Source organism: Erigeron canadensis, chromosome 2 (genome assembly GCF_010389155.1).
Source record: "Erigeron canadensis isolate Cc75 chromosome 2, C_canadensis_v1, whole genome shotgun sequence".
In the NCBI taxonomy this organism is placed as follows: Eukaryota; Viridiplantae; Streptophyta; class Magnoliopsida; order Asterales; family Asteraceae; genus Erigeron; species Erigeron canadensis.
The window spans coordinates 46926312-46939930 of record NC_057762.1 but is presented as its reverse complement, the minus strand read 5'-3'; the positions used below and the strand labels follow the sequence as shown (position 1 = coordinate 46939930).

Genomic DNA, 13619 nt, shown 5'->3' with positions numbered 1-13619 from the left:
AATAGTACTAAATTGATCTTTAGCGTGTTAGGAATCAGATTCAGCAAAAGTAATAACAAGTATAGAACACGAGAATATAATGTGGTATCTCACACCATGTATGTCAACTGATCTACGACTACAACTAGGGATTTTTATTGCTCGGTACAAAATTACAATGCAAAGGCTAGGATATATATATATATATATATATATATATAGATAATAGTCTAGAGTTTCTTGTTTGGTGAGCAAGGAAACCTACTATGGGCCCCTAAACACTTAGCTAAAACCAGCCCTAGGCTAATAAGCCCAAGGCCTTAACAAAACCCGACAATCTCCCACTTGAAGGCCTTGCGAGAAAACAAGTCACCAATCAAGCACGCAACAATCCAAGTCTTCATAAATCGTAATCCTAAAACACACGGAACATTGGAACAAAAGTACAGGTTTAGCTCAACGAAGAAGCCAGACTTCAAACCATAGTACACCTAGTTGCAACGGATCCCACTCATGAGTAAACAGAGGGCCCCGTTGGAGCCTCAGATCACTCCAACATGCTCACAACAGACCCCGACTTTACATCCTCAATCCTAACTAATTCTCGTAGACTCGAACCATTAGATATAGGGACTCTCAAAGGAACACTCTCCAATAATCGTAAACTAATGGTAGACATACATTTTCATTTGTCTAACTAACTTCATCAAGTAAAAATCTTAGAGATAAGCAGTTGCAAGTGTTGTGATTTGTGAACATATAAACGCATGCATATCTTAACTCCTTATTACCATCATAACTTTTGAATTCATATACCAAATGTAAGAATGAGATAACTTTTATAATATGTAGGATATCATGGCTTTTATGAGTCATCTGACATTGAATGGAAAATAAACCTGTCTTCTAGGTTCGAAGCGTATGGTCAGGGTGTGTATATGGAACGGATCCAATGGTGGATCAGCGGGATTCACTGCCCGAAACGAACTAAACGGTACTCTTACCTGGCAAGACAAACCACATGTGAAAAGCAAAAAAGTTTAAAAACGTTGTTAATTGGCCTTGAACCCTAACATAGAATTCATACTAGTGAAGGATAAAAAAAAAACTCACCCTGCAAAACCCTACTTTTGTACTAATTCTAGAAAAGTACAGATTGCTCTGGCTTGTGTCTGCTGAAGAAGCGGACTCAACAATTAAGACATATGACCTTCCATTCCCTCCTATAGAAAGCACGAGACCTTCATACCTGAAGTTGGAAGACTAGATTTACAAATGCAATAGTACAAAATTTGGAAGATATATATTCTGCAAATAGAATCTAGTAAGAGGCCCGGACCCAGCTATTTAAGAACTACCTATCCAATGTGCTGCCAAGAGGAAGTGATAGTTTAGTTGACAGTTCCACATATCCTCCACGTGTAAAAACATAACCTATTTATATCGTAAAATGTTAGGGTTGCGGACAAACTGCTGAATACTTATAACATCAATCGTTTATATGCAGAAACATATATTCTCAGCTAGAAAATGTTATGGGCCTAAAGTACCATTTAAAACAGACGAGCTATGTAAAGTGAACGTCACATTTTAAAGAGAGAAATATTATACAGAGGATCCATAGATAGAGATAAATATATAGTTGTAGGTTACTATGTGGCATGTGTGAAGCACTAATAGGCAGCTTAAATGTTACTAAAATAGAGTGTCTATAGGAAAACATATAGCTTAACGATTTCTTTTCCTATAGACATTGTATGCTAGTGTTAAACAAGTTGTATAATAGTTATTGTCAGTGTTAACTAAGTTATATGTTAAAACTAAGTTGTATGTTAATATTAACATACAACTTATAATAGTTATTGTCAATGTTAACTAAGTTATGTGTTAATACTAACTTGTATGTTAATATTAACATATAGCTTAGGTTTTTTTTTTTTTTGAAGGTGAATTTTGCTGGAAACTTCGTGTTCCGATTCGACAACGGAAGGTCTAGCATAAGTTGTCTTAATTGGGTCCGCGCTAAATAGCTCCCTCGAACTCTCGAAGTAGAAATGTGATATGATCCCACATCGGCCAAGTATGGGATTGGTTGGTGGTTTATAAGCCTAGGTGTCCCCTCCTCCTTTGAGCTAGCTCTTGGGAGTGAGTTCTACACCTAGCTTAGGGCATGATGCGAGCCTATTATGGGATGGGTTCGCATCAATTGGTATCAGAGCCATCCTTACCTTTTGATGTTCCAACGCTCGGAGTGGTGGCTTGGACCCAGGGAAAAGGGTGCCAACCGTGACCAACATAGCCGTGACCAACGATGACATTGGCTTTTCAAAGGGTGGGGTATTGATATGATCCCACATCGGCCAAGTATGGGATTGGTTGGTGGTTTATAAGCCTAGGTGTCCCCTCCTCCTATGAGCTAGCTTTTGGGAGTAAGTTCTACACCTAGCTTAGGGCATGATGCGAGCCTATTATGGGATGGGTTCGCATCAAAATGCTTATTTCAAATACCCGATGGGGGAAAAACCCCCTACTAATCCACCCAAAGGCACGGCGATTGATAGGGGTAAGCCCTGCCCCTTAGACTTAAACCTGAATATACCTAAGCCAAGCCCTCATAAAGGGACTTAATTCCAATGTCCTCCCCAAGGCTTGAACACAATACCTCATGCAAGGGGATGACCTTTCAACCATTGAGCTAAAACTCAAGGACAACATACAGCTTAGTTAACACATACATTTTAGTGTATGTTACTAACATTTAAGGAGTACTCACACACACCTTAACTACTGCTACATACATCTTCGGAAAATCTACATTCACTGGATAAGAAACTTCGCACCATAACCTCCCCCTATATGCAAGGTTTCTTATAATGAAGTGTAGATTTTCCTAAGATGTATGTAGCAATAGTTAAGGTGTGTATATAGATATATATGGGAAAAGTGAGTGTGGGGTTGTCACACACCTAAGTTGGGTGAAAAACCTCTCACATATTAATATTTTAATATTAATAAATAAATGATGGGCCCCCTGATTTTTATGGAATAAAAAATCAAGATGTGAGAGGTTTTTCACCCAAGTTGAGTGTGGGACAACCCCACCTTCACTTCCCCCTATATATATATGTGTGTGTGGAAAATAATGAATATGGTGTTGTCACACACCCAACTTGGGTGAAAAACCCTTCATACTATTTTATTTTATTTTTGTATGGGGCCTCCATGATTTTATGTGTTAAAGAAATTAGTATGCGACAGGTTGTTCACCCAAGTTGGGTCTAAGACAACACCATATTCACTTCTCGATATAATATACATACGTGTGTGTGTGTGAGCTTTTCTTATAAAAATCAATTTACACCTCCTTTTTTAACAACTTAACCACACAACCACTTTCTTTCCAACCAAATTAACTAAATACCCTATATCACAATGAACTGTCAAACCATTAACAATAACCAAATTTTTGGAATAGATATCAATGGAAATATATCACTTTTTCACCTGACTATAAAGTCTCTGTTTAACTAAAAAAATTCTCAAAATTTATAATAAACTTTTTTTTCAAACAAATAATAATATCTTTTTTTTTTTGTCTTTCAATGATAGTATAGAAAATGTATCAAACCAATATAATAAAGGCAACACTAATAAAAGTTAACAAATAAGTATATAAAAATATCATCTCACGAAATTAAGGATTTATAGACACTACATAGTACTTTATACATAAACAAAATCTTCAATAGTACTTGCTAACCATTCAAATGTTTATACATTGTTGCAATACACTCACTACACAGAGCTAAAAGGCTAGCATATTTTCAGAATTAACTAACCTGAGAAAATTGCATCTCCACTCTCGCTGAACTCAAATTTAGCATCCATTCCTCCGTCATATTTAGCAGCAACTGCATCCTGAAAATAAGTGCCCTTGCGAACCTCCCATCCGTTCAAGGAATCTGCAGACTTGAACTTTGCAAGTGTAAGTTTGCTTTTGCTGCTTTTTCCAGCTCGCAACTGAGCTAGCTTATTGTTGTAGTCCTGAAACAAGGGCGTGTGTGTGTAAATGAATGAATGAATAAATAAGAGAGGTTATTTGTGTGGTAATGTGAGGAAAATGTGAACCTGGAAGGCTTTGCTGAGGTTGTATACACCCTGATAATCAACTCTGTTGAGATCCACAGTTATAGATGATCTAGCAGTGGCACAATAGATAATCTTGTTGCAGCCTTGTACAGCAACTCTAAGGGTGGCAGGATCCCCGACATCACCGATCACAATCTTAACAGAAGTTGGAAGCATGTCCACAACATCTTGTTCTGCATTCCTTACTAGAGCCTAACAGATCATTATGACTATAAGGTCAACTGTAATTGATTAATTGATTGATGAGATGAAATAGCATTGAAGAAGAAGAAGAAGAAAACAACCTTGACAGAATATCCCCTGAGCATAAGCTTGCGTACAACAATACGACCAACACGGCTGGTAGCACCGACAACGAGAACAGTAGTGTTCTGAGCCCCAGGGATTGCAAATTCGCACATAGGGCCCCCTTGCCGAATAAGAAGAATATCGTCGTTGGTAAGGGTGGTTCTAGAGATTTGCCCCAATTCTGAAAACTTGCGCCATGCCTCGTCGAATAATTGCCTGGACCGTCTTCCTAATCCAACAGGATTTGCATCAACAAGCCTCTTCTTGATAACAGAGACTGACATCTGATTTTCATCATCATCCTCATCATCAATCTGTTGCTGTTTTTTGTTTTTATCGTTATCATTTCCAAGAGGATCAGGCGACGATGAGGAGGAGGAAGCAACTAGGCGTCGTCGCCGTCTTCTTCTTCTTTGGGGAGGAGGATTATAATAATAACAATAATACGAAGACGAAGAAGCACTACTCCCGCAGAAATTGAAACGTCCACCACCAACTGTTGCTGTGGAGGTCAGTGCAGCAGTTGTCATTTTTCTCTTATTTTTCTATTAAAAGGAAAAAAAAAAATTTAATTTTCCCAGTAATGAAATGAAATTAACAAGAACACTCCCTCCCTCTTCAATTCGTCCATTTGCAACAGCCGCCAGGTCAGCTGATCCCACCCCCAATCACCCATACACAAACTCCAGCCACAAAATACATTCGTCCAACAATTTGCCACGTAGACTAGATATGCTTTATGCTTAACGATACCTCTTTTTCATCTGCCTTTCACTTCATCTTCCTTTCTATTTCATTTTCTCTCTTTAACACAAAATTAAATAAAATTATTATTTTATAAAATTTAAAACATTAATTTAATGAAAATAAAATATACCGAGTATGATGATAACTAAATAAAAACGACATTACTTTAAACATACTTATTTGAAAATTAAAATTTTTTTGAATACTAAAAAATTTCAAAACACATTGTGAGATCATAGTGTGAGTTTCAAACAAATTTTAGTTTTCAAATAATTATATCCCTACTTATATAAGCATTATGCTAATTCATAAAGACAACTTTGCTTATAAAAACATTATCTTTCTAAATAATAATACGGAGTAAAACATTATGCGGGTTTAGTTTTATTTTTTTATACTCCTTTATAAAAGAAACTGACCCTCCTTAAACTTTTAAGAATTTATTATGTCTAATTTATCTTCCATCTTAATACATCCATATTTTCATTTTTTACCGAGTGGGTAAAATACGTTTACAAAAGTTTACTTTAATTAAATTTTCTTTGTTCGTAAAATATTTTTTATGTTTGTTATTGTTAAAAACTATCATACATATAAAAAGTTCCAATTAAGTATTTAATTTAAAATTAACATTGTCACAACACCTCAAACGTTGTCTATTTTTGTCGCTGTAACTTGTGAGTACTCATCATCTAGTACTAAAATGCTTATTCTATAACTAGATTGGTGCTCGCGCGTTACAGCGGTAACATTAAAAAAACGATAGTTAAATGTGATGATGATAGATAAGGAAGACGATGGTCGGGGTGTCGGTGATGATGTACACGGTCACACTGGAAAGTGATACTATAATAGAAAGTGAGATAAAAAAAAATTGTAGTGTGAAAGTGAAAGTGTGTTATTTATTTTAAGGTTAAGAGCAATTTAGAGATATTATAAAAAGTGTTTTTTTTTTTTAAGTTTCGACCTTATTCTCGGTTTATAGATAAGGGTGGATGGGGATGACGATAAGACCGAAAGGGGGTGGGTTTATTAAATTAGATGGAGATGGAGAGTATATGGTGGTTAAGGGGAGGATGGATGATTAGTTACAGTGTTGCTGTGGTAACACTCGTATCTGTGTGGCACTTGCTTAAATTAATTATTCAAATCATACCATCATACTCCTCCTTCTCAAGATTATGGAACTCCCCTTCCGCTTCCGCTTCTGCTGCCCAATCCAACCATCCCGTTCATACTACCACTAATACTAATAATAATAATAGGTGAGGTTTCTCTTTTATTTTATTTTATTGATATTAATTATTGATTGGATCGGATGTATCTTTATTCATTCATTCCATTTCCAAGGAAAGGGATCTATTTATTGATTGTAAAGGGAAGGAACTCAACCTACAACTCTTTTCATTTAGAATCAAACCATCGATCTTATACTTACCGATTTTGCTCAAAGCTAACTTCACTTCAAGTGTACGAAAATGCTTTTTTTTACATATCATGTGTAAATAAATAATTGGTGTACTGATGTTGGTGTACGTATCCTATTGAAAGCCATTTACATTTGGATATGTGTGCTGATGTTCAAACCATTAGGCATAATTGATTCTGAAATAGTTGGTTATGAGTTGAGTTGCCTCAGTGTGGGGTGCAGCTATCTGAACTACCTTATAAAGCTTTGACCTTCTTATTTTTTCAAAAAGAACTTACTACCCAAATTACCGTCTCTTTTATTTGTTAATTTAATATTCCTACTTAATATACCTATAATACTCTAATGAAATTATTTACAAAATACATCTCTCGAACCCTTAAAATAACTACAATATCTTCTTTTACATCAATTATTTTTATATTAATGATCACGCCATTATCAACACCGTCACCACCCGCCGCCGCCACCACCACCACTCGCTGCCACTACCATCACCGCACCGCTACATCACGTGGGCATATGACTAGTATTCATATATATATTAATATATATATATATAGGAGAAAGATAAATGTAGTACACATGATATATATATACACACACACACCTTCATACATACACATACATGATACATACATAAACAAGAAAGAAAGAATTAAAGAAAGAACCCCTAGAAGAATGAGGATGACATGATAAGAAGAAAGGGTTTCACTTTTCTATCTGTTTGTATATTTCTGCCTGCAGAATAATGATATCTTCATCACATAATGGAGGGCTCATTACTGATTTTGATCTTAAACTTCTCATGGATAATTTGGAAGATGATGCCGACACCTGGGAGACTGTTGTTGAAAGAAGAAATAATTCACTCTCTTACTCTGTAAAGTGTTGCAAACCCAAGGTAGCCAGGCCTCCACTCTCTTACTACTTACCTGGTGTCTCATTGATTCTTGTCTCTGTTCAGTGGATGATACCGATCAATTAATTGATTAATTGCGTGCAGGATGGTGGTCCCCTCAAGTATTTGAGTACAACAATCTTTAACTTTTGCTCTTCTGAGACACTTAGAGACTTTTACATGGATAATTTTTATAGAATGGAGTGGGACAAGACCTTGATTGACCATCGGCAGTTGCAGGTGGATGAGAATAGTGGTACTGAAATTGGCCGTACAATTAAAAAATTCCCCCTTTTGACTCCTAGGGAATACATTCTAGCATGGAGGCTATGGGAAGGAAGAGATCAAACCTATTATTGTTACAGTAAGGTATTCAATGCGTATGTGTGTGTGTGTGTATATATATATATATTTCCTTGGTATGTTTTCCCATTTTCTGAGTTTTAATGTGTGTGTTAATGGACCTGATTTTCTTGTTCGTTAGCGATTAGGGTTTCGAATGCAGGGTACATAGATTTCATGAGTTATAAAGAAAGAATACCATTTTTTCCTATATTGGGAAAGGGTATGGTCCTCCAAAAAAATATTTAAAGTTTTACATTTGTAAAAAATACTATGCACATGATAGACCTCACTTCGTTACCAATCCACAGATCAAAGATACTATCTGATAGAGGACCAAACCAAAAGTTAATACCAAGGTTTTTGTATAAATAGTGATATTGATTATGTCTATAAAAGGGTTACTATAGAATGCATTTATTGGAGAAGCGGGTTGCACATAGGTACCATGTAGAGCACATAGGTACCATGTAGAACTAATCTATTTTCAATCAATGCGTACATGTTTCCCTTTAAGATAAGGACATGGTAAAAAGAGAATTATAGGAGTCGGCAACGACTTTATAAAGATATCGTCAATCTAATATGAGAGAAGGTGCATTGATAACTATACATGAAGACTACCTGTTGGTGCCCATTGGTAAGGTCTTTGATCTTGGGAGGGTCCACGTGGGTTCGAGTCTCATTTCCAACAATTGTGGGGGTTTTTTCGAGAGTAATGGGTTTCGTCCCAGATTCCCAGGCATGCGAGTAATTTAGGGGTAGATGTAGATTAAAATGCCGTTCAAAAAAAAAAAAAAACTATACATGAAGACCTCCCTTGGCTGTCTTTTTTCTAACAAAGTAAGTTTACTTCCTCATGCTTTGTACGAGCATGAAATAAAAGATTAGGCGAGAGATAGATTGAACTAGGAGTGTTACACCATACAACTTTAGGTGCTCGAATGCCAAGTTCACGAAGCAGAGCTTGAAGCTAGGCAAGTTAAGCTATGTAAGCTAGACTTTCGTATCTGGGCTCGGTAGAATTTGTGTGTTGTTCACAAGTGGACCATGAGACAAAAACCAAATAGATTGCAACTCCATTTGTGGAAGACCCACCCAACCAAACCGAATCAATAGGAACATGCTAAGCACTTAGGCCATGCATACGCCTCATCCATTCAGAATTGCAGAGGTCTATCATTATTGATATGATTTATTGCTTAGGATTTCTATTGAGTCTATCGGGCGAGTCATTTTACCACTCGAAAGCAAATCATTGGGAGAGAAGGTTACCTTTCATAGGCTGTTGGACCGCTTAGTAAGATATTTACCAGTTAAAGGCAAATCAAATTGGCATCTAAGCAGTTTCCTGTACAAGGTTGGGGAACTCGTGACTCGGGATCAGATCGGCGAGGGGGGAGGTCAGGATCTGAAAACGTGGGATCAGATCGGCGAGAAATCGGATTGGGTTTTTTTTTATAATAATAATCTATAAAATTATATGTACGAAACTTTAAACTTAAACAGTATTATTTAGAAACATCAAAATAATACTTCAAAGTTCTAGTTTAATCATTTAGAAATGTAAACTTGAACCAATCTAGGATTTTATTTGAAGTTGATTACAAAAAAAAATGTTGACACGAGTTTTGAGCTGATTCGGCTGATTTTAGTTGGACGATTGTTGACCGAGTCGCTGAATTAAAACAAGGTTGAATTGAGTTTTGATCCGTTGACCGATTTATAGTCTGATCCCGTTGAATCGAATCCTCATACCCCCAATCCCTAATTATCGGCCGATCCGGCCGATTATCACAACCCTGATCCTGTGAATGAGAAAATTGGGCAATTGTTAAAAGCTTGTAAGTATGAGCCAGAAGGGCAGCGAACTGGACAACTAGGACACTGGGGGTTGGAGCGCTGCCAGACTGCCAGAGGCGATGTGACACATGCCAACAATTATCGTCCTCGCCGTTTGTCACATATCACACTTATAGAGGCATTATAAGAAAGAACGGATACATGTTATTTTGTGAAAAAGGGGACGAAAGAAGTGTTATTGAGGTGCCTGGTTGTTTTAATATACAAATGGGTCTGGATTAGATAAATATTAATATGTCACCAAACGAAATGACAGTGATAGCAAGCGGGTGGAATTCTATGAACATCTGACACGTGTATATTTTTTGTATATTTCTTTGATAGCACAACTCTTTATATAGGAAATGAGTAAGGTTGATTATTATTCTTGATTAGATCCATTGTTTAGGGTTCGCATTGACTTTGTTAGGAGATTAAACCGTTAACCATTATTACTTGTTTTTTAGTCATTTAAAATCATCGGGTCCTAATACATTATTAATTTCAATGTTATCTCTTCTTTGATAATTTATCCCATGTTGTCAGGAATGTGACCATCCTTTAGCTCCAACACAAAAGAAGTATGTACGGGTTAGCCTTTTCAGGTCTGGTTGGAGAATCAAGGCAGGCAAGTTTCTAAGTTACCCTTTATATTGCCTTTTTGGATCATAGCCAGTTATTTAGCTTCCATCTCTTTTTCCAGATTTGTTTTTTTCGTGTGTCGATTGGACTATTTATCTTTCTCTCAAGTAGATAATGTTCTATCCATCTGAGAACGTTGAGTCACAGAGTGACTTTCGTTAGTTGTAGACAATATGATGATTTGCTTTATACGTGTTTCAAGGCCCAACAATAGGTTACCCTTTTTCATATACTTTTTCCTTCTCATTTTGTGCATATTAAGGTGCTGTGTAAGTGTTTTTGTTTCAACATTAGCTTAAAGTATTTGTGTTGTACGCAAACTAGATGAAGTGTATATATTAAAACCCGTACAAGCAATTTGCCAAGTTTTTATGTGTTACAGACTTACATAACACCTTTTAATATCTATATTTTTTTAATGTGTAATTGGTACAATAGGTCACCTAAGCTCAACGAATACATCTTGGAAAATGTTGATGAAAGGTTTTGGAAAATGTTGATGAAAGGTTATGTACCAAGAGATCTTCACGCTACAACACATTAATCAGTATATGCATTTTTTTTGTCAACATGCACACAGTTATAAATGGGTATATTTGTCAGCATGCATGCAACACGCTTATCATGACACCTAAAATGTGGAGAAACCGGCTAAAACTTCATTTATTTGAAGTGTTGTTTATCTACATCTTATCTTCACACTTTCTAATCTCGATGCTTTTAAGTGGGGATCTTTTCTCTTGAATTTCAATGCTAAACTTTCAATAGTTAATTGTTGTATATATCTACATGAATAACAGACTTCTTAACCATCTAACATCATTAAAGTTTCTTTTGCTTGCTGTAGATTATTTAATGTTTTTGTTTTGGTTTTTTCCTGTTCTTCTATATTCTGCTGCAGTACCTGGAGGAAATTCATGTCAGATCAAAATGGTTCACCAAGAAGATGCTGGCTTGAATGTTGAAATGGCAAAAGTTATCTTTGCCAAAGGCATATGGAGCTATGTATGTAAGATGGATAATGCTCTTCGAATGTATTCTGCCATAAAACGTCTTCAACTGACTTCAACTATTAGTGCAATCACACTTGTGCAGAAGGTGAATATTCTTTTTTAAATGACTTGTAAATGTGGTTTAGGGGTTGTTTGGGGTTGCATCTGCAACCTATTATTAAAGCTGCAGATAATCACTGTAAGTGTATGGATGAAGTAGTCTGATTCTGATCATCTGATTAGTGTAGGGTCAAGTAATCAGTTTTTGATAATCAGGTTGAGAATAGCTTATCCGCAACCAATATGTCAGTTTTGGTATATCACATTATGTCCCAAGGTAACGTGGGGCATGCTCGGGATTGCTTATCTAAACTCCATCTATGTAGAGTTTTTCAAAACGTAACACTTTGGAATAACCAACTCCGGCCTGTTTAGATAGATAGCACTGCTTATTTCACTCACAAAAATAAGCTAAGTAATGCCAAACACGCCCAAAAGTCAGATATATAATTTCAATAGAGAGTTCCGAAGACCCCCACAAAAGCTAGTTATCTAAGATCAATGAGGAAATGCATCCAATGATCCAAACACTATCTCCTGCGTCCTCTATGGTTACACCACTGATTATTTTGATAAGGATCATTCCGTAATCCATATGGTAAAAACAGTTTCAAGATGCAATGAAAAACACGTATTATACCATTTCAAACATGAGGGGTCTATTCAAATAATTGTTCATTTTTATTGATGTAGGTACCACTTCCATTGGAATCCACGAGCAACATTGATGCCATAGCTCATTCAGAAGTCTCTTATGATTGGAGTGAGAAAGAAATATCACGAAAGTCTTCAAAGAAATTGTTAGTGAATGGGTTGATCCTTGCTGGTGGCGTGATTTGTCTGGCTCGTGGACACACCAACTTCAGTGCGAAGGTAGCCATGTCATACGCACTAAGTAAGTTGACAAAGCGGCACAGAAGTAAAGAACCTTCTTTACACTAAGAAGTCTTTCATTGTGGGTAAAAGCTTTTTTGGGCTGACTTGATTTGAAGATACAAGTGGATAATAAAAAAGTATAGTAAACCATGTAAATTAAAATCTTAAACTGATACTGTATAACTACTGCTGTATCCAGCTTCTAAAAAAAAATACTCTTATTGAAAAGGATAATATTAGGAATATTCAAACTTGTATGCATTTTGTCAGATCTGTTATCAAACTTTCGACCTAGCTAAAGGAGCTGCTTTTGGATTCTAAGTGATAGAATAGGACCACCATCCATTGCATGAGGTGAGAATTGAACCGTTGACATCCGTCTCTGGAGGCAAAAATGTTAACCACTTAATCTAACCATGCTACCTGGTCTTGAAGCATGAATAGTGAATCCAATCTAAGCATGTTAATGATCATTACGAATGCATTTTTGCCAAACATAAACCAAACATATACATTGGATTCGCCACTGGCCGAATATCATCACAACCCGTGACCATTGTTGTCACCGCCATTACACCGATAAGGGTTGGTGGTGATTTAATTAATTAAAGATAGTTTGATCGATAGTTAGTATATAGAAATATATAAAAAAATCCGACTCTAAATGGGACACAAATTTGTAAAATGATATAAATGGAATTGAAGCATGTCCTCAACCCAAGTTTTGTGAGTAATTTTTTTTCTTAAATATTCGTTAGGCCCCCAGAGTTATATAGGGGGAGAACGCCGGAGAAGAAAGGAAAGAAAACGGCTTCGGTTAGCCGATGATTTACCAGCGGTTATGGCGTTATGAAATGCTCCCGTATGAATGAAGCAGATAACCTACTGCATTTTCTTTTTTCAGTTTTGCCCCCAAATTAATATATAGACCCATATATCAACCCCCTTCTTATTATGAATTTATCAAGAATTTGCCAGCTTTTTCTTACTTTTATTCTTTGGGAAATGTTAAATACAGCTCTAAGGGCTGTTTAACGTGCATAAAAAAACTTGTACCTTCTATCAGAGATGGAGCCAGGAAATTTTTTGCGAGGGGGCAAAATTAAAAGTTGTTTGTCATACTTATAACAGTCGTATCCGAAAATGAAAAAAAAAAACAAAAAAGGGCCTATCTCGAAAATAGAAAATGGACTCTCAAAAGAATTTGTTATCTACACCGGGTCTAACACTCATATTTAAAAATACTAGTTTTTTTTAATAAATAATGACCACACGTATCGAACAAGGTCTTATTAAATGAAAACGTATTCAATCATATAATGCAAGAAACCCAAAATATACTTCTTTGGATATAATTAGCTTTATGATAATT

The 13619-nt window shown here is 36.1% G+C and overlaps 2 protein-coding genes across 4 annotated transcripts; one reads left to right on the top strand and one right to left on the bottom strand.

Annotated features, from left to right (window-relative positions):
* Positions 1 to 751: 751 nt before the first annotated feature.
* Positions 752 to 5020, bottom strand: LOC122587007 (protein HIGH CHLOROPHYLL FLUORESCENCE PHENOTYPE 173, chloroplastic-like). Its single transcript, XM_043759064.1, has 6 exons — positions 4413 to 5020; positions 4108 to 4320; positions 3819 to 4023; positions 1338 to 1413; positions 1093 to 1228; positions 752 to 983 (listed from the first exon to the last, which is right to left on the bottom strand). The coding sequence occupies exons 1-6, from the start codon at positions 4944 to 4946 to the stop codon at positions 852 to 854; spliced, it is 1296 nt and encodes a 431-aa protein (XP_043614999.1). The 5' UTR covers positions 4947 to 5020; the 3' UTR covers positions 752 to 851.
* A 1138-nt stretch (positions 5021 to 6158) lies between these two features.
* On the top strand, positions 6159 to 12481 carry LOC122586845. 3 transcript variants are annotated; one of them, XM_043758844.1, is made up of 6 exons: positions 6159 to 6428; positions 7340 to 7496; positions 7599 to 7862; positions 10224 to 10305; positions 11221 to 11328; positions 12065 to 12191. In XM_043758844.1, exons 1-6 carry the CDS (start codon positions 6205 to 6207, stop codon positions 12097 to 12099), a joined length of 870 nt encoding a protein of 289 aa, XP_043614779.1. In that variant the 5' UTR covers positions 6159 to 6204; the 3' UTR covers positions 12100 to 12191. The 3 variants fall into 3 exon arrangements, with proteins under 3 accessions (XP_043614779.1, XP_043614778.1, XP_043614776.1); XM_043758843.1 differs by having other exon boundaries at positions 6161 to 6428; positions 11221 to 11324; positions 12065 to 12481; XM_043758841.1 differs by having other exon boundaries at positions 6162 to 6428; positions 11221 to 11417; positions 12065 to 12481.
* The last annotated feature ends 1138 nt before the right edge of the window (positions 12482 to 13619 follow it).